General features: G+C 39.5%; 1 protein-coding gene across 2 annotated transcripts; it reads left to right on the top strand.

Moving 5' to 3' along the window:
• Positions 1 to 7,340: 7,340 nt before the first annotated feature.
• On the top strand, positions 7,341 to 9,191 carry LOC115729466 (CBL-interacting serine/threonine-protein kinase 14-like). Of its 2 annotated transcripts, none has more exons than XM_048271493.1 (2): positions 7,341 to 9,039; positions 9,079 to 9,191. In XM_048271493.1, exon 1 carries the CDS (start codon positions 7,714 to 7,716, stop codon positions 9,037 to 9,039), a length of 1,326 nt encoding a protein of 441 aa, XP_048127450.1. In that variant the 5' UTR covers positions 7,341 to 7,713; the 3' UTR covers positions 9,079 to 9,191. The 2 variants fall into 2 exon arrangements, with proteins under 2 accessions (XP_048127450.1, XP_048127449.1); XM_048271492.1 differs by having other exon boundaries at positions 7,341 to 9,043; positions 9,083 to 9,191.
• The last annotated feature ends 12,024 nt before the right edge of the window (positions 9,192 to 21,215 follow it).

Raw genomic sequence — 21,215 nt, 5'->3', positions numbered from 1 at the left:
CGTGGGAAACTAATAGATTTCATTAGCTCCTTTGTTTTTGCCTAATTATTTCAAGTGATGCAAACAATCACTTTTAGAAAAAAATTTTATTAAATTATTCATTTTTCGCGAATCAAACGGAGCCTTAATTTGCTTCTTTCGTTGTCCTTCCAATTCTCAACTTCTTAGGGGGAACACAAAACATCAAATGACCTAATTGGACTCGAGTGAAATGTCATATAATGGGCTATCAGTGCTTCATATAGCAAGACGTAGTCTTGGTGATCAAACTTTTGAACAGAACCAATGGGCCTTGACTTTTAATTGTTCTTGGGCTATTCGGAAGCCTTTGAAAGGCCCAAAATTGTCCCATTTCCATCGAAGACTAGCATTGTTAGGACTTAGGAGTTCATTTTTATGAATCTATTTCTTTAGCTCTCTTTTGGGTAAGAGACGAAGAGTTCTGGTCATTTAAGAGTAGGGACCTCCCTAAAAATGGCATTTTATGCCTTCAATTGAAATTCGAAATCATTCGTGTAATTTGTTCGAAAACGATTTCCGTATTTCGTAAGAAAAAAAATAGTCATTTTTCTTCTATGGATGGATTGTTATATGGATGTTAATCTATGTAAAATGAGTTTATTGCAGATGGCGACTTGAAGAGTGATGAGACCCCTTGAGAGGACAAAAGCGTATTTTTCTATTCCACTTGAAAATGGCCTACTATGCTTTTGATTTGAAAGGTAAAATCATGCAATGGAAGTTCATTTCGTTCAAAAGGAATTTCTAACAAAAAAATGATCACTTTTCATTATTGGACTGGTTTTCGATGTCGATTGGGCCGACATGGACAAAACGTCACAACATATGTCGTTAGTGGAATTCAAAGTTTATATGGTCCATATGCTTTTCATTTGATCCAAATAATATTAAGATTAGATGCATAAACACGATGAAATATAGAGTAAATGCAAGAAAGAGAATTCAAGACACGAGATTTATCCTTATTCACCATTAAACTAGGGTTACATCTAGTAGATTATTTCATTATAATTAACATCTCCTACATCTTTATTACAACTCCCAATTATAATACAAAAAAGATTATATACAATAGGAGCTATTCATGGCTCTAAAACCAAATTACTAATAAAATACGGGTTTAAACTATTAAAGCTCTTTGGATATGGAGTATGAACCATACCCCAATAATTTTTTAGGGTTCACCCCAATAATTCATTCCTCGAAATATTCAACAATGCCGTAACGGATAGGTGCCTACTAATCGAGCATCGACTCTGATACCATTTGTTGAGAGCGCCCAATGTAAGCCACATACCTTCATTCGAGGGAGATCACTAAGAGAGAGTCCCAAGTATGAAACCGTCAACATATCCGATTGGGCCCAACTTCACTAAAAAATTTAAGTTAATGAGTCATGGGCCAACTAGGATTATCATGTATAAAACTTTTATAGCACAACTTACGTAACAAATAAGTCCAAGGTGAGCATTGTCAGTAAAGTCACGACATCGAATCTTCCTCTATACGAGGATATCAAAACCCTTGTCAATGTTAAAGGATGGTGGACATCTCGCTCGCTAGTGGCAAAAGCGGAGGTGGATGCTCCGCCTCCCAGCCTTTCTTTCCCTCTCTATTATCGCCGCAATGAGGGTTTTGAATCCTAATGCTAGGACCATTACAATTTTTAAACCCTTGTCGGTGTTGGCGGAGACCCTAGACTTTTCTCCGATGAGGATCGGAGAGATATATACACAGAGAGAAATGAACACAAATGACTAAACATGATAAGTAGGAACATTTGCTTCATATCAGATTGTGATGTCACATAGTTTTGAAGATAATGCTGCAAAAGACCACGTACCTAAATCAATTGCAGATGGCAACTTGGAAAAGTGACGAGACACCCTAGAGGAGGGCCAACCCCTTTCAATGATCAATTTGGAAAAGAGAAGAAGGAATAGCGTTATAGAACAGTATAGTGCTTAATTTCGGAGGTGAATGCGAAGCGAACCTAATTATAGCAACTTCATTTCGTAGGCCGGACCAAAACGTCGCCGATCGCCAACCATCTTAATAGCGTTAGTACAGACATTAGGAATGCCATGTCGTCCTCACCCATTTATCACGACATGCCGACTCCTCGTATGATTAAGGCCAGCTCCATTTTAGCTGTTCCCAGTTTCACCTGGGCCTCTTGTTCCTCGCAACCCTTGCGCAGACTTTGGACGATCGCATCATCTGCATCTTTGACGTTAAACCCTAGTTTTGAGCGTGTGTGCATTTCGAGACGGGGTGAAACGATCAGGTAATCTCACGAGATTTTCTCGGCTTAAGTCTGCCGAGCGCAACCCGTTAGCCGGTCGCTCCGAACACGTCTAGCGCGTGTGTAAACGTCTCCTTATGACATGGAGTAGATGAGTTACGTGCCCGAGAGATATCCTTACCTTGTGGAAGAGCTATTATCACACCTAGGTAACCAAAAATTTCTAGCAAAATAGAGAGGCGTGACGAGAGGGACGGGTAGTTCTAGCAGGCGAATTTAAGGAACTCGAATGTCCGGTGCCATTTGAGATCTTAGAGGGAGAGAGACAATAGGGGTCTATTAGACTCACCAAACGGATGAGTTGGGGATCAAACATGGTCCCATCTCAATTGACTCTTACCACGACCCTCGCAAGCCAAAGCCAAAGTGAAAAGAAAAAATAATTTGAAAAGTCACTTGCTAAAATAATATTATTTAAAAAATGTCCATTTAAGCATCGGTCACACACGTAGGGCGACCGGTATCCACGTCAACGATTTTCGGTCAAAATTGGCCCGATAGATGAATTGGTAAAAATGCAAAAGGTTAGGATTAAATTGATTCAATTTTTTTTTGTCAGAAAATTGATCCAATTGAAGGTTTAAAACCGATTTGGTACCAATACAATAGGTTTACGACTTTGTTTTCTCCATATCTTACCATTGATCCCTCGGCTAGAATAGAAAACAATTAATAATGATGCAAAAGCATCCTTTCTACCTCCACTTCCATATAGCAATTTCAATTATAATCTCAAAATCTTTTGATGATTTGCCAATGTAGTCATCCTTAATTGAAATCGGCTATCCATCCATGCGTTGATGTTGAAACAACCTCTTATTAGACGGAAAATTATATAAGAAGTCTTAAACCTATTGCACTTTTACCAACTTAGTCCTCAATATGTCTTAAACCTATTGCACTTTTGTCAATTCAGGGCTTGACTTTTTAAGTGTCAATTGAGTCATAAACCTTTTCACATTTTGCCAATTGAGTCTATCCGACTAATTTTGGCAAGAAATCGCTAACTTGGACACCGATCGCCCTACGCTTTATGGCCCATGTTGACATTGATAATTTTTAAATCTATTTAATATTATTTAAATTCTTTTATGTTATTTTTTTCTTTTGTCTGTCTTTTCTTTTCTTTTTTCTTTTTTACAATGGTGACTAGCAAGGTCGCCAGCCGACCATTACCGGCCACAAGCGATGGCCGCGATGGCCTCATTAGAAATTTTTTACATCGGCATTGGCCATGCCACGTACGATGCTCAACTTCCATGTCGGCTAGTTTTTTGTCAAAATTTGCCGGATGGACTCAATTGGCAAAACGTAAATAAACTTAGGATTCAATTAGCACAATTAAAATGTTTATAACCGGATTGACAAAAGTGCAGTAGATTTATGATTTTTTAGATAATTTTTCCCTTACCAGCTATCGACGTTGTATCGTTTGGCAATTGTGGGCTTAGATTAGAGGCTACATCCTTAGATTCGAGGTCATCGCGTACGAGAGCCAGATCTAAACAATACTTTATAGTCCCAAACATTCTATATGTCAAGTAAGAGTAGCTCGTTGAGAGGGTTCGTCCAATTGTCAAAGTCGTTGACAATGGTGTCCGTAGAGGCTTTCGGTCGTCGTCTCGACTTCCGTAGCTCCCTAGTCTCTCGCGTGCGTTCGGTGGGCACCATGCGTTAAGGTACCGAGCCGCCACTTTAATCATGCGTGCCGTCGCTGTTGTGATAAGAGAGGTTAGACATGCGTGCAAAAATTGCAATTTGTGAGCCCACCAAAGAAGGCAAAACAAATTTGATTGATGGCATCTAATTAAGAAACAGTGTGATTCGTACTACATACATCAGTCTTTATAATTGAATCCGAAACTTCGACTAGACCGATCCTCGCCGATGGGCACACACATATGAATGGATGGAAGAGGACGAAAAATATTTTAACTGATTCTCGCCGATGGGTACACACATATGAATGCGGCACACACATATGAATGGATGGAAGAGGCCGAAAAATATTTTAACCGATTCTCACCGATGGGCACACACATATGAATGGATGGAAGAGGACGAAAAATATTTTATGTGATGTTGCACCACATTTCAAATTATGAAAATGACGCCACAAATGTTATAACTTTCACACGGCACTTACTTAAGTACCGAAACTTTTTGATGGATCACTTCAATGCCACTTTGGTGAAAACAAAGAAAAAACGATCATTTAAGTGCTAATTCCCACTTGGCGTGATAAAAATCTGATATAGCATCGGTTTATATAAATTGCCCATCGTAGCCTTGTGGGAGAATTTCAATTAGTAAAAGAAGCCATCGTTTGCGCTTTTTCAGCCCCAAAACTTGACAAATTGGAGTTAAATTAAGACAAAGGACCAAACCCTAACCCTGCCCATTGAAATAACTTGTAAAGTTGTGGATGATTATCTGCAAGAGAGTGAGCGCGAGAGCCTCTACAAAGCAGATACGAGGTCAATGAAGAATTGATTGAATGGTGTTCTGATTCAAGATGATTCTTGAAGCAAAGCAAGCGGAGAAAATTTTGTGTAAAGCTTCTCGTGGTTGTCGACGATGGGGTCGTTGGGCGCGTAAATGCCCCATTGGCTACGTCACGGCCTTCAAGATCTTCTTGACATCTCGCAAGGATGTGGATTCATCTGAAGTGTCTAGAGAGAGAGAGCTACATCTTTTTTTTTTTTTTTTTGGGGGGGGGAATTTTTTTTTTTTTTATTTTTTTTTTTTTTTGAAAAAGCCACGTATAAGTCGAAAAATGATTTGCAAGGCCACTTAGGATTTCTGATCGGAATTTGTCGTCGAAGGCACTTAAGTGATTGTTTTTGTCCGAATTGACACTTAAGTGATCCGGCAAAAAGTTTTTCTTACCAAAGCAAGTGGCGTACGAAAATTGTGACACCTCTAGTGTTATTTTCTCCTCCCAAATTGAATAGAGAGAATTTTCCAAATCCAAATTAGAATATTTGCATATTAATTTTTTTTTCAGAGAATAGTGCATAGCCAGGACATAGAGTATGACAGTTATTGTTCGTAGAAGCAACTAATTTCCATAAATATTTTACACAAAAAAAAAAAAAAGAGTTGAGGACATACCTTAAACTCATAGATTTAATATTGTACGATTATTTGGTACTAAAACCCTATTTAGTAATTGTGTTTAGGAGTTGATCCGTAGGTTTCTTACCTTGTGGAAGAGCAATTATCACACCTAAGCAACCAAAAATTTCAGGCAAAATTGAGAGGCGTGACGGGAGGGACGGACGGCTCGAGCCGTTGAATTTAAAGGGACTCGAATGCCCGACGACAGGCGAAGTGTAGTGCGATATTGACTTGAGTTGCCAGTGAGAGGAAGATGAGGGCAGGCAATAGCAAATTGATAGGAGAGAGACAATAGGTATTGATTAGACTCATAAAAAAGGTGAGCTGGATCGAGGCGAAAATAATCCTATACAAATTGAACATTTAACTTGTTTTGACTAATTTCCATGCTTAGTGACTCATACCTGACCCAACGCACACCCAACTTGGCCAGTATTGCTAAATACTTCTATATTTAATCAAATATGGAAAACTCATACACACACCGAGGTGATAGCACGGAGTGAGCCAACGCGATATTGAATGACGGCGAGAGAGAGTCATAGATGCGAGTCGGGTCTAAGTAAGTTATGTATCCACATAACACCATATCATATTGAGCTTCTTCAATCTAAATCTCTTCATAAGAATATAACTAACCAATTTAACAAATCAGACCATCAAATATGAATTAAGAAATAGGCCTAAAACCCTTTTTTATAAGTTTAGGATCGATAGATAGCGTACGACTAATGTTGGGTTCTTGAGCGAAGCGGGGGTTAAGAGTTGTATTCAAAACCCTAAAAATAGACTAGATAAGTTCAAGACTTTCTTAACAAGTTCTACTCCATGTGACCTCTACAACATCTCAATAAGATGCGAATAACTTAGGATTTTAGGCTCCTTTTGTTTTCCGAAAGATGAATAATTTAGAAACTATTTTCTTGATGACAATGACTTGTATCGTTTACAAAAATGAATGAATAACAAATAATTTTATTGAATATTTAGATATAAACTGTTGTCGATAATGAAAGCATTTTTATTGACTAAATATTTCAAACGATCGTTTTTAGAAAAGATATTTTTCAGATCATTCATTTTCATGAAACGAACGGAGTCTAATCACGACTTATTCCAATCAATGCACCATGGTAATAGACTAGCAGAAGTACGCATGAGCCCTTCTTAGTATATTTGCAAGAGTCTGCGGTGAGAATAATTTACCAATCTTGAAAGATATGAAAAAGGATGAATTGAGCACCCGAATGGCCATTCGACATTGCGATGGGTAAATCACTTTGGCCATGACCCCATAGGAGAATGCAGACGCTTCCACCGACCGTAACTTAGAGAAAAATCCATTCCGCAGTCAACATGGATGAATCATATTTGGAATCATCGAATTTCAAGAAACAAATCGACTTCTTGGATCTCGTCCGGCGCGATGTCGCGGCCTCTCGGGGAGTTTCTCGAAATTCGATGATTCCGCATCGCGCCGGACGGGATCCGAGAGACCGGAAATCGACGAGATACATCCGTAAATCAAAGAGGATGTCAAATCCTATGCTCTAAGACTAAAAACGTGAAAAGGAGACACCATAAATCGACTTCGAAAATGGCAGGTGGGGATTTGGGGCATTGTGCCCGCGACCCCGCGAGCCGTAAAAGGCCAAAAAAAAGTTGGGAAGTACGGACATGTGGACGGTCGCGACTCGATCACGAGCGGCGTCACCCAATCGATCCAGCTGTCCAGATTGAATCCAGTCACCGTCCTCCACGTGTCCACCGCAAATAAATAGAAATTTAAATATATCCGGGAACCTTCCTTCGCTTTTTTTTTTTTATATTTATTTTAAAAATATTTTTTCCTTTTTTATGTTTTGGGCTTTAAATTCGAACTCTGTACTTCCAACCGTCAAACAATAATTCGTCATTTCACCTGTTTACCATTTCTGGCCCCCCTCCTTCTCTCTCTCTCTTCTGGTACGCGTTTCGCTGCTTCCTCTGTTTCCGGTCTGAACCAACCAACCCCTTCTTCTCCGAGTTTTCGCTTTCCTCTGGTGGGGAAAAAGGTTATCTTTGAAGATAAGCATTGCCCGAGATTCAATCTTCGAAGCACACGAGCTCCCGCGGATAGCTTCCGGAGTTCCGGAGGGCCTCCCCCTTCCATTTCATGGAGCGGGGGCGAGAGGGAGGCCACCACCGCCACCGCCACCACCACCACCTGGGACACTCTAGCTCCCCCGCGATTATCTGATACTTGGTCGGACGACGGGCTGATTCCGATGCCGTCGGAGATCGAGCAGTGCATTGGGGGTGCGGCGTCGGCGGCGGCTGCCGAGGAGGTCGTGCTGCCGGCGGTGAACCTGATGGGCAAGTATGAGATGGGGCGGCTGCTGGGTCGGGGCGCGTTCGCGAAGGTGTACTACGCGCGGAACGTGAGGACGGGGCAGGGCGTGGCGATCAAGGCGGTGAGCAAGCAGAAGGTGGTGAAGGGGGGGTTCATGGCTCACGTCAAGCGGGAGGTCGCTATCATGCGCCGCCTGCGCCACCCGAACATCGTCCGCCTCTTCGAGGTGCTCGCGACGCGGACGAAGATCTACTTCGTCATGGAGTTCGCCAAGGGCGGGGAGCTCTTCGCCAAGGTCGCCAAGGGCCGGTTCAGCGAGGACCTCTGCCGCCGCTACTTCCAGCAGCTCGTCTCCGCAGTCGGGTACTGCCACTCCCGCGGCGTCTTCCACCGCGACCTCAAGCCCGAGAACCTCCTGCTCGATGAGAACTGGGGCCTCCGCGTGTCGGATTTCGGGCTCAGCGCCGTCCGCGACCAGGTCCGCGCCGACGGCCTCCTCCACACCCTCTGCGGCACGCCCGCCTACGTCGCGCCTGAGATCCTCGCCAAGCGGGGTTACGACGGCGCCAGGGTCGACGTCTGGTCCTGCGGCGTCATCCTCTTCGTCCTTAACGCCGGCTACCTCCCCTTCAACGACCCCAACCTCATGGTCATGTACCGGAAGATCTACAAGGGCGAGTTCAGGTGCCCCAAATGGACGTCCCCGGAGCTCCGGCGGTTCCTCTCGCGCCTCCTGGACACGAACCCGGAGACCCGGATCACCGTCGACGAGATCCTGAGCGACCCGTGGTTTCGAAAGGAGTACAAGGAGATCAAGTTCACCGAGGAAGACGATTTCGACGCCAAGGACTTTCTCGAGGACGGAAACAGCGCGAACAAGTACTTGAACGCGTTCGACATCATCTCCTTCTCCTCCGGCTTCGACCTCTCCGGCCTGATCTGCGACTCCGGGGAGCCGGTCCGGTCGGAGCGGTTCGCGTCCGCGGAGGCGCCGGAGAGGGTCCTCGAGAGGGTGGAGCAGGTCGCCGCCGGCGAGGAGGGCGTGAGCGTGGCGCGGGGGAAGGGGCACGTGCTGCGGGTCGAGGGGCGGAGCGGCGAGCTCGTCGCGGCGGTGAGGGTCCGCCGGCTGACGGCGGACCTGCTGGTGGTGGAGGTCAAGTGGGGGGATGTATCTGGCCGGGGGATTTGGAAAGATAAGCTCAGGCCTCAGCTGGATGACTTGGTTTACCAACCGGGCGAGCCGGTCTCCGGCGACTCGTGACGCGACGCGACGTGACGTGCGACGAATCAGCGACCGGACCGCGTTCTTTTCAATTCACTGAAGGGATAATTATTCTGTAATCCCCGGGTTTTTTGTATAGTTTTATTTTTACCCGGAAATATCTAATATTCGCCAGAAAAATTTCCCTGAAATAAATGCAATTAAATTAAAAACACAATATATAAAAAAATTAGCTGCTTCAAGTTCATGATTTTGACAATTACAAAAAAAAAAAAGGATATTACAAAATTTATTTGGTTTAGCTAAGGATCGATCTCTAGGTAAATTGCGCGATCATTCACCTTGCAACTACGTTCATTTTCGAAGAGGTCGTTTTTGCTTTCACGAAGAAGTTTAGTCTTCTATTTTCATTTTTAGTACAAAGAGAAAAAGCTTGCCAACCTAGTGTTCGAATTTTCCCGAAAGGATCAAGAAATCGATTTACCTTTTTATCTCGCAAATATGGAAAAGGAAAACCCTTTTTCGAACCATTTTGAATTTTCTTGGATTGTGTCACCTTATTTGTTCATAATTAGGTTTAAACAAAAAGTGCTCTTTTCCTTTCCCGCCAAAATTGAAAATATTATTTATACCCGTAAAAAATTCTGGCGTATAAGATTAATCAAAAAAATTAAAATACGGGTGTCACAAAATTTAGATTAAGTGCAAAAATAACAAATTGCGTGACAAAACGTGCTTTGAACCTTTTTTCTTTTAATCGGGCAAAAAAAAAGTTTCTTTTTTCCGTTTTTGCACAAAAGTATAAAACTGTTCTCTACACCGAACCATAAGAACCAAGCTAAGTTGAAGAGATGATCGTTTCAATAATATCATGGTCCGGTCTAATTATGCACAAAACTCATATTTCGCGAACGCACATAACGTTCTATCTTTTTATCTATTTGAAGCATTCTACTAACGGTAGATTCTATAAGAGAATTTAACTTAGGAAAAACAAACGGGAAATTACACGGAATTCATCATGAACTTTGGGGATCGTACTCGTTAGTTCAAGAACTTTTAAGTGCTACGCAATATCCCTCGAACTTTCATTTGGTTACGGATGTTGACTCTCTCGATCATCGTTTATGTCACTACATGCAATGAACTAGACTTTTAAGGGGTAAAGTAAATGTACACTTTTGTCCCATTTTTTAAGGAAACCTCTTTTTTACTGTCAATTGCTGTAAAACAGGGAGAACAAAAAAAGGCAAGACTAAATAATTAATAGAAAAATGACTATCGATAACAATATTAACCAACAATAATTTGTTAAAAATTGGTAAATATAGCCCTTTAATAGAACTAAACAATGTATTTTAAGAAACAGAAACACAAATTAAATGCAAAGAGAAAACCCCTCAATACAAAAGGTCAAATGACAAAAATTGGTCACACATGATGTACATGTAAAGGGTTTATTACTACAAAGTCAATCAATAAGAAAAGTATGTAAGAAAAGGACGTTGCTAACCCACAAAACGGATTGACCGGTATCTAATAGGAAAATAAACATTTGTCTTTTCTATTCAAAAAGATAAAGCAGTCACACGGTTAAATAAGTGACACGTCGTACTCTTTTAAATTCTAAAATGTCATATCATGTTCCGTGAATAATTAAATTTTTTCGAAAGAGATTTGTTTTTCGAATGCGCCATGATTGATGGTGCCTCATCTCCCTTTTAGTGGACCCTTCTTGCAAAAATTGGATGTTAAACTTTTCAATTTCCTTTCTTGAATTATTTTCTTTTTGTGGCCCTTTCCAACTTTATTGATTTTCTAAATCCGAAGTACCAATCTGCAACACACACACACACACACAAATGCAAAGTAAGTGTATAAATAGACTCAGGAATTATCAGGAAACTTCCTATTCATATTGCAGATGGGTGGGTCCATGGTCCATATTGCTCACCTTTCTGAGCAAACGGGAGACATTCATTGGAGTGGGGGGCCCGTGCAAAGTTTGGCTCTATGATGGTCGTGCTTCAATTTTTGCTGGGTCACGGTAAAACGAGATCCCAGCAATTAATCTAACTTTCAAAAAAATGACAATTCGAATCATCCGGTTTTTTTTTGTATACTATATACACCTGATTTTTTTTTCCATTTTTAGTTTTTCTTTCGGGGGGGAAGCAAAACGTTGAAAAGGGTACATAATACAAGTCTAAACAAACATGACGAGTTAATTACGAAAAGGTCGACGAAAATGATTATGGAACGTCGCATGGAATCTTTCCGGGATTGCTCTTGTGTAGTCATATTTCGCTACAATCATTTTAAAGAACGTTTCTAGTATTATGTATATGAGAAAAAAATGAATGTAAAAGGTTTTGGTTATAACAAAATCTTATGCTTCACGATCAATAATAAATAAGTTATGATATATCTCTTCAAACTTCATAAAATTGACTATCTTGTCACAACTTTTCCGCCCTAATTTTCTAGTCTAGTCTCAATTTTGCCTCGAACATTTTCTCTACTCGGAAAAAACGCTAAACTTTAGGTCCAATCCCAAATTTGCCTCGAACTTTTCTTTGTCTAAAAAAAACCAACTTTAGGTTCAGTCCCAAACATACCCTGAACTTTTTTTTTTTCTAAGAGAAAATTCATCAATTTTTACTCTAATCCCAAATCTGCTCCATGATTCATCTATCTAGAAATTGCCCTTAGTCATCTATAATTTTCATATTCTAGAACGGTTTCATTTTGGAGATAATTTTTCATGTCACATTACTTATGTGGATTTGTTATCTACGTGGAAATGCTACGTCAAGTTGGGACTAGACAACCAGGATAGAGAATAGATTGAAAGTTAGTGATTTATTTTATACAAAATAAAATTCAAGGCAAATTTGAGGCTGGACCTAAAGTTAGGGCTTATTTTAGATAAATAAAAGTTCGGGACAGATTTGAGACTGAACCTAAAATTTGAGGTTTTTTCTTGAGATAAAGAAAAAAGTTCGGCATAGAATTGGTACTACAGCGAAAGTTAAGTGATTTTTCATAAAAGTCAACAGTTGTGAAGGATTGAGGGTGTTCTTTTGTCCTTGTATATGACCTGTATACTTGACTAGGTACGAGAATAAGCTCAGCCCTAGAAATCATGTGGTGGTGAAGCTCCTTCGGAAGTTTCCTTGTGCCCACGTAAGAATCCGAAATGTTATCCAGATCACATCCCAAGCCATTTTGAGGGAGTAGCTGTTGCATTACTGATAATGTTAAACTCCAACAACTCAATTATTGATATAAGTGCAAAATTCATTATTTATTTGATACTTTGCTGTCCATATCAAGATCTAAACACAAAAACACAAAGCACATAAAATATTATTCTGATTACAAGTCAGGATGGCGTGGGTAGCTGATGCATTATTGGGACATTTAAGACTAGCAAGTGCAAAGTCATTATTAGATGAAACTTTACCATACATATCAAGATCTAAATCAAAAAGGATTTCTAATGAATAAAAATTTGCTTCTTGTTTTTTTGGACAAAAAAATATCTGAAGCAGAATTGAAATTGGACATAAAATTTAAGCCTTTTTATAGGGAATTGAGCATAGCATAACGTCAAAAACTATATCTTCTTTTCATAGGTAAGCTCGCTCGTGGTGCAAATGAATCTTGAGCATGGCTCAAATACAAAATCGTTCGCGATTCGCTCGATTGATAAATTTACCAAGAAAAGGGTCATGGTTGACTCCTTCTTATAAGGCCTTATTTATGATCAATCCCTCTTGTATTTAATTGATCATTATTCGATATTATTAGACTATTTATTTGATTAAGAGAATATAAGCAGGTGCATGTTCCCTCCTCGTCTTTCTAAGAAAATGACTTCAAACTTGTTAGAAGGTACTCAAACACAAAATCGTTCGTGATTGGCTCGATTGATAAACTTACCAAGAAAAGGGTCATGTTGAGTCCTTATAAGACCTTATTTATGATCGATCCTTCTTGTATTTAATTGATCATTATTCGATATTATTAGACTATTTATTTGATTAAGAGAATATTGTTGGAGTTGACGAATACTTTGGGGATCCTTATTTCTCACACCGGGCACGCCCATGTGAGCTTAGGGAAAGCGAAATATGATCCGATGACATGTGACCCCTACGCATGGAATGTGGGGATTCGAGAGCAGCGCCCCCGACAAGGGTGTCCCGCTGCCCTATCAACGGACGGGGGTTCCGCTCCCTAGTGAGCGGACGGCTGCCCCGCTCGTTGGTGAGTGGGTGGGGGTTCGGGGGCGGCGCCCCTGAAATAACAACGATTTTGGGCTTTTATTTAAGTTGGCCCATTTGTTGAGGTATTAAAGGGATTTCGGATAAGTTTAGGTTTTGAGCCCGTTTATGGCATATATATTTACTCGTTTTTGGTTAATTATTGTAACGAGTTGTGCGGTTGTAAACCTAAATTATAGTGAAATCTCTTTGCGGGATGTAGCCCTATTCGGGGGTGAACTTGGATAAACCGTGCGTCGTCTAATTTTCTTCTATTATCCGTGTGATTGTTCTGAATCGGTTTGCGATATATCCCTTCAAATATAAGCAAGTGCATGTTCCCTCCTCGTCTTTCCAAGAAAACGACTTTGAACTCGTTAGAAGGTGCTCAAACACAAAATCGTTTGTGATTGGCTTAATTGATAAATTTACCTGGAAAAGGTTCATGGTTGAGTTCTTCTTATAAGACGTTATTTATGATCGATCCCTTCTATATTTAATTGATCATTATTCGATATTATTAGACTATTTATTTGATTAAGAGAACATAAGCAGGTGCATGATTCTCTCCTCATCTTTATAAGAAAACGACTTCGGACTTGTTAGAAGGTGCTCAAACACAAAATCATTCGCGATTGGTGCGATTGATAAATTTACTTGGAAAAGGTTCATGGTTGAGTTCTTCTTATAAGACGTTATTTATGATCGATCCCTTCTATATTTAATTGATCATTATTCGATATTATTAGACTATTTATTTGATTAAGAGAACATAAGCAGGTGCATGATTCCCTCCTCGTCTTTCTAAGAAAATGACTTCGGACTTGTTTTTATTTTGTTTTGGACGAATTCGGAATTGTTATTTGTCGTCTTATGTTTGGTCGATTACACTGTGTACAAAATCTATCCACGTGTAGGTGAAGTGAACAACGGTTTTTTTTTTGTTGAATTTTACACGGCTAATCGCAGGTTTAATACAAAATCTTGCCAAAATATTCAAAAAAAGGCAAGTTGCTCTATCAGGAGAATTTAAAAAAATCCTAAAATTTTCGAAAAATATTACAGTATTATTAAAAAATTTCCACGTGAGCTCCAGTGGAGCCACTTCAACATTGGCTGCCAAATCGACTAAATTGGCATAAAGCTTGAGGAATTAATTGGCAAAAAAAAAAATGACTGAATTGACACGATTACAATAAATTTAGGGTTTTCTTGGTAATTTTCCATACTTTATCCATTTAATTAACTCCATTACTTAGCAGTTCATAGGACCCAAAACATTCTTGCTGAGCTAATTGCTTTTTTTGTTACTCCAAAAACGAAAGAAAAATCCAAATAAGAGCCCCAATTGTGCTCATTTTCTCAAATAAGGGCCTAAAATGGTCATTATTTCAAATAAGATCTCGAAATGGCTATGACTATTTCAAATAAGTGCCTCACTTCACTAGCTGGCTAAATAAACCATCGATCAAGGGTAGTTTCATCAAATTACAACTTTAACCTAATTTTTAGTTAAATTAAACTAAAAATTGAAAAAGGGAAAATACAGGCGGGAGGGTTACGGAAGGGTAACCATCTCGTGCGTGGCCACCGACCAACCACCGGTGGGCGGGCGGTGATGGCCGTTGACCCGCCCGGCATTGGGGCGGTGGCCATGTGTTTCTTATTTTTTTTTTCACTTTTAGTTTTTTCTAATTTTTGAGAAACTAAATATAGGAATAATAATAATAATAAAACAATAAATGAACAAAACACCCCTACTAACCAATGAGTCGGGCTGTTTTTGAGATTTACAAATGCACTTTAGGCTTTTATTCGAAATAATATCTACTTTATACCCTTATTTGAGACAATAAGGACACATTAGGCCCTTATTTAAAACAATATCAACTTCAGGCTATTGTTTAAGCAAATGAAGGCACTTCGGACCCTTTTTTGAAATTTTTCTAGAAAAGAATGATTTAGAAAATATTTTAAAATAATCATGTGTGTTCCTTATCAAAATGAATGAACAGGAAAATATTTTCTCAGTCTATAAAAATGTTTAGACATAAATTGTTGTCGATTTTGAATATATTTTTCGTTGACTAGAGTAAACGGTTATTTAATTTTTTTTTTGAAATCATATATTTTTCGTGAAATAAATGAACCCTAAACAAATAAATCCATTCAAGATAACCCGAACATGACTTGTTTTTATCAACTGTCTAGGTCATCATCGTGCTATAGCCATTGAATTTCCTGCCGCGAGAATACCAGGAATTATTGAGAGTGTCAACCATGGCAGAGCTTAGCAGAATCATCTTAAGCACCTTGGAGAATTCCTTGAATGTTGGATGTTACAGTTTGGGTTTTGCACCTACTACCCCTTGTTCCGTTTGAGCCACAATTATTTCGCACCACCCCGACCTGAATATCGAGGTTGACGAGTCCGTTCACCTCAATCCTAATAAGATGTTGGCAGTTAAGAAGTTTGTCCACACGAAGTATGTCATAACTAGGCAACACAGCACGAGCCCTTCAAAAGTTTTATCCCGGCTTGAACCTAACTTGGGGGAAAAAAAAAAAAAGGTGACCAACTAGCCATTACCATTTGGCCAACCACCTTAGTGGCCACTGGGTTACAATATTAGTGATCCGCAAATTTGGCAAATCTTCGTTTCACCTGTAGAATGTGCGCATCACGGATAGAGAAGTCTCAAGACCTTATTTCATGAATACTCTCGGGCTCTGTTTGTTTCGTGAAAAATGGATGATTTGTAAAACATTTAATAGATAATAATCGCTTGTATTGCCCGCAATAATTAGTCCATGAAAATTATTTTTATTTTCGACAACAATTTGCAATTTTTCTTGGTTCAAGGAAAGATAAAACATGGACTAGTAAAACTTTTATCCTCCGTTTGATTCGCAGAAAATAAATGATTTAGACAATAATTTCAAAAAATGATCGTTTGTGTCACATGAAGTAACTAGTTCATGAAGAATATTCTTATTATCGATAATGGTTTACTTCTAAATACTTTCGTGGACGACGAAGTGTATTTTCATTTTTTCTTTTTTTGTGATTGATATAAATTATCATTTTCTTGAAAAATAATTTCTAAATCGTTTATTTACGCAAAGAAAAGACATATATTTTTTCAAAAATTAAAAATTTATAAAATTTATTCACGTCAACGGATGTTATGTCACGTAGTGTGGTGAGCTTTGTGTAGCAAGACGAGTATCTTGACTCACCGTGTGCCGACAGCTTTTGATTAAGCTTCGAAAAAAAAGAAAGCCCAAAAAAATAAAATAAAAAATAAATAAATCTGGGTCCCAACCAAGGCGGCTAACTTCGTGTACAGATGATGCGGATGTCGGAATCCGCACCAAAATCCAGGTGGACTTCCAGAGACCCACCAGGTCAGGTCATGATGAGCCTCTTCACTCCTTTTGGTCCCCCCCACCAAATTAATTGTTTCTTTCCTCTTCTTTCTTAAGTCTAATCTGTGTCACCACCAAACCTAGTAGCCGACTAAATATGGATCACGGCTCGATTCACGTCGCGCGAGCAAACTGCATCCGAACAATTCGTGTCATGTCTCGTGTGAGAGAACCTTTCTTGATCGTTGATCTAGGGGAGGTCGCAGGGACTCTCTCTCTCTCTCTCTGTAATGGATGTGAAATTCTTACGGTAACAATCGACTAGCAAACGAGAAACTCCACACGGTGAGTGCCCATTTAAATTAGCATTGGTCGAGGACCTTTGCAGTGCCCATTTATGGATGAAATTTTTGTTTCGGGACCTTATACGGTCCACTCAATCTATACTGGGAGTATGCAATGAAGCAGAGAAAAACCTTCCATGCGGGCATTGTGCTTCCTATTAGATTGATTTTTTTTCTTGGTTTTTTAATGAATTAAAGATTAATCAACCTCGAATTTGTTTCGACTTGATTAATGTTTTTGGTGATTCGTTGGTGGAAATCATCCCTTTGGCTCATTGCAACCACTTTTAAAAAATTAGGGCTATTACCGGTTTGAGATTCTTGTGAGACTATAATTAGTTCGGGGTCTATATATCACGAGTATCAATTTGAGATTTTTTATGGTATTAATCCACAAAATTAATCAATTTAGTACTCTTTCCATACGAGTTCCATCTAACAATTAGGGGTGTCAACGGTACGGTTCGGTTCGGTTTTTTTTAATAACCGAACCGAACCATTATGGTAAATGGATGAACCGAACCGGATCATCACTTGAACCGAATACGTACCAAACCGAACCGAACCGAACCGAATTTTCGGTTCGGTTCGGTTCGGTTTTTCGGTTTTCCTAATTGTTTTTTTCCCCTTTTTTTTAAAAAGAATTTACCCTTTAAAACAAGAAAATAACCCTGTTTCATGTAATTGTTGCATCCATGGAACTTATTCTTCTCCCAAAAATGATGATAAACAAAATAGAATCAACTCTAACTTTACTTGGAAATCAATTAAGGATCCAAATTGCTAATTGCAATTACGAATCTCCATCTCTGTCTTCATCTATGTACTAATATTTCCCAAAAAATATAATAATAAAGAGGCAAGAAACCCAAAGAGAAAACAATGGGCCGTTACGGTTACAAGTCATTTGAACATGTACAACTACAAAGTCACTTGCCCTGTCAAAATCCCATGCTCTACAATTCGGTGGACTTAGTACAAAGACCACTTAGCATGCAAAGTAATTACTGACTTCGCAACAACCTCTCCAATTAAAACTGTGATAAAAAGGCAATAACTACAACATTTTTCTATGGGTTCTAGAGGACATTGACATTTTCCGGGGAATGCATTTGCCTTTTGCGATGACTTCTCCTCCCTCTTCTCCTCCTTCACAGCATCTCCCACCTCGGTCTTGGAGCTCCTGTTGCACAAAATTAGACACATTCACAAATTGGAACAAAAGAGAAAGGAATTTGCAAACTCTGCAACCAAGTAAATGTTAAAAGCTTTGGTATTTGTTACCAAACGGGATATAAAGGCCAAGATTATGTTCAAGATGAAGATAGAGCATGGTAATCATCGTGCCTCCTTCCTCAAACAAACCGCCACTCACGAAAGCATAATTACGGCTACATGATTCCGGAAAACGTTCTCCTAAGCCGTAAGTCCTTAAGAACAATTTTCATTTTTTCTGCAAATCATTCTTATTGACAAATAAATTTGCCTATTCTGTTCTAAGCTATTAATGAAAATGCGGAGGAGCGGACCAAGTAAGATGAGAAGATGTTGACTAAGAGATCGATTCCGAGCAATGACAGCTAACATTTCTAAGGATCTACAGAGAAATAAGACAAGGAAAGATGCATGCTACAAGCAAGCGATTATCTTGATAAGTAGCAAGTATACTCACGTTCTCGATCCAAAGAGTAATATAACGCCCGAGAAATCTAGTAACAAAAAGGCGTGCCCCCCATTTCCTTGAGTGAAAGAGCCATATGCCGAGGATTCTCAAGAACAGAAGGACTTTTTCCTATCACTCCATGTGCGGCAGCCATACCAGCCTGCAAAGAAGTCCCTTAACTTCAAATCGCATATCTAGCTAGTCGATCGATCGATCGAGAGAAAGAGAGAGAGAGAGAGCGTATACCTTCAATCCATCCTCATGGAAGCCATACCCCGATAGAAGAATCGGAACTAAAGTTGGTCGGGACATATACAACTATGTTCCCTTGACCACCTCGGTCTTAAGAATTAAAAAATTCTATCCGCCGAAAGGTTGAAGTTGCAGCAACTTTATGAGCAAAGACCACACAAACATGGTTTACGCAACCATAAACCGACTTTGCACCAAAGTTAAGAAAATAGTTTAACAAGTACCTATCTCCAACTTCATCAATCATCAAGAGAAAGCAATATCGAGTTCGGATCCATGACCGTACTTGATAACTCCGCATTAAATTCACAATGCAAATGAGAATTGATGTATCTATTGTAAAATTGAAAGATGTATTTCACGGTAATGTTTTCTCACCCGACTCAAAATTTTGGAGTTCTTCTAAGTCCTCCTCGATCGAAACCGAAAGTGGCATGGATCGTATCCAATCTTGAGTACATATAAGAGCCTCCGCCATACTTGGGGTTAATGAACTACGAAACACGTCAAGTACACGACCTCCTGTGCTGAATGCTGCCTCTGATGCTACGGTTGAAACGGGCACGACCAAAATATCTCGAGCGATGGAAGAGAGGATAGGATATCTCAAAGAATTGACTTTCCACCAATTTAAGATATCAAAGTTGGGGCTGTATCGTTCACTTCCTTCTTCCAAATATTTATCTAATTCAGATTTTTCTTCCAAATATTCTTGTCCTGTTTGGCTAAGATACGTTTCGATCATAATGTCCGCACCAACCACAGGAGACATCGACACGCTCATTGTCCTTGTACCCTTGAACCTAAAGTTGCCCTGGGGGCATACACCAATGCGATCCTGCTCAAACAATAACATCGGAGATGTTGTTACTTTTTCTCGTAACGTTTACGCCCGCGTGCTTTCATAGACGTGATTAATCATCCATTTCACATACTCCAACTTATGTCGAGGGTCAAGTATGCAGGCAATGAACAATGTTAAATTGATGTTGTTCACATTACCAAAATACTTATTGAATTTGATCTTCATTCTCTTGGCCATATCCTGCAAACTCTTATCCTCATTCTCACAATATCTTTGAATCATCGTATAAACACCAAAGACATTTTTCGCCATATCATTACTAGTAACATAAGAAGATCCTGATACTTTTAAAGTTGTATCATAGAACAACTTCAAGAAAGGAAGAAATAGGCGAGCATATTCCCAATCATCTCTAGTAGGCAAACCTCTCATCTTGGCAAGCTCTTCAACAAATTTTTTATCACCAATTTCTAATGAAATAAAAGCCTTTTGAAACTTCAAAGCTGCTTCCAACATCATGTATGTCGAGTTCCAACGAGTCTCTACATCCAAACATACAAGACTCTTGGACTCGATATTCTCTACCTCAATGCACTTCTTAAATCTTTGCATCCTCGAAGGAGACGACCTCACATAACGCACGGCCGAGCGTATTCTAACAATTGAATCGTCTATATCCTTCAACCCCTCTCTCACAATCAAACTCAGAATATGTGCACAACATCTCACATGGAGTAATTCACCTGCCAATACTAAAGAATTCCAATAGTTAAGTCTTTTTTTCAAATATTGAACTCCCAAGTCATTTGAGCTCGCATTATCCACGGTGATAGAAAAAATGCTTTTAATCCCCCAACTAGTCAAGCAACTCTCAACTGCTTTTCCTATAATCTCACCAGAATGTCCCGAGATTTGACAAAAATTCAAAATTTTCTTTTGCAACTTCCAATCAGCGTCTACAAAATGAGCGGTGAGACACATGTAACTTAAATTTTGACAAGACGTCCACGTGTCTCTTGTGAGAGAAACTCTTGGAGATGTATCAGAAAAATATTTCTTCAATTTTCCTCTTTCCTCCAAGTATAACTTATAACAGTCTTGCCTTAATGTATTTCTTGAGGGTAGTAAAAATTTCGGCTGGATTCTACTCACAAATCGTCGAAATCCCTCATTTTCTACAAACTTGAAAGGTAATTCACCAATAATGAACATGGCCGCTAGATCCTTTCGACCAGCATCTTGGTCAAGTTTCCATGGTCCGGATGAACTAGAACTACCGACCCCAACAATCCGACCCGATGAACTTTTTTGCCTTTTCTCCATGTTTGCATATGGATATTCCTTGCATCTAGCTAAATGATTATGCATCCCACTAGTTCCTTGACTACTAGAACAACCAATGAGAGCCCCACAATATATACATTCAGCTTTATCTTGGTTATCATTTGACCTTTTAAAGTGTTCCCATGCAGCAGATCTTGTCCTCTTTCTGTTTGTGCCAGTAGGTTCATTCA

This window comes from Rhodamnia argentea, chromosome 10, assembly GCF_020921035.1.
Source record: "Rhodamnia argentea isolate NSW1041297 chromosome 10, ASM2092103v1, whole genome shotgun sequence".
Classification (NCBI taxonomy): Eukaryota; Viridiplantae; Streptophyta; class Magnoliopsida; order Myrtales; family Myrtaceae; genus Rhodamnia; species Rhodamnia argentea.
This window is presented reverse-complemented; position numbering and strand designations above follow the sequence as displayed.

Excerpts from the sequence above, each read along its gene's own strand:
- LOC115729466 (XM_048271493.1), top strand. The coding sequence starts at position 7,714 with ATGCCGTCGGAGATCGAGCAGTGCATTGGGGGTGCGGCGTCGGCGGCG.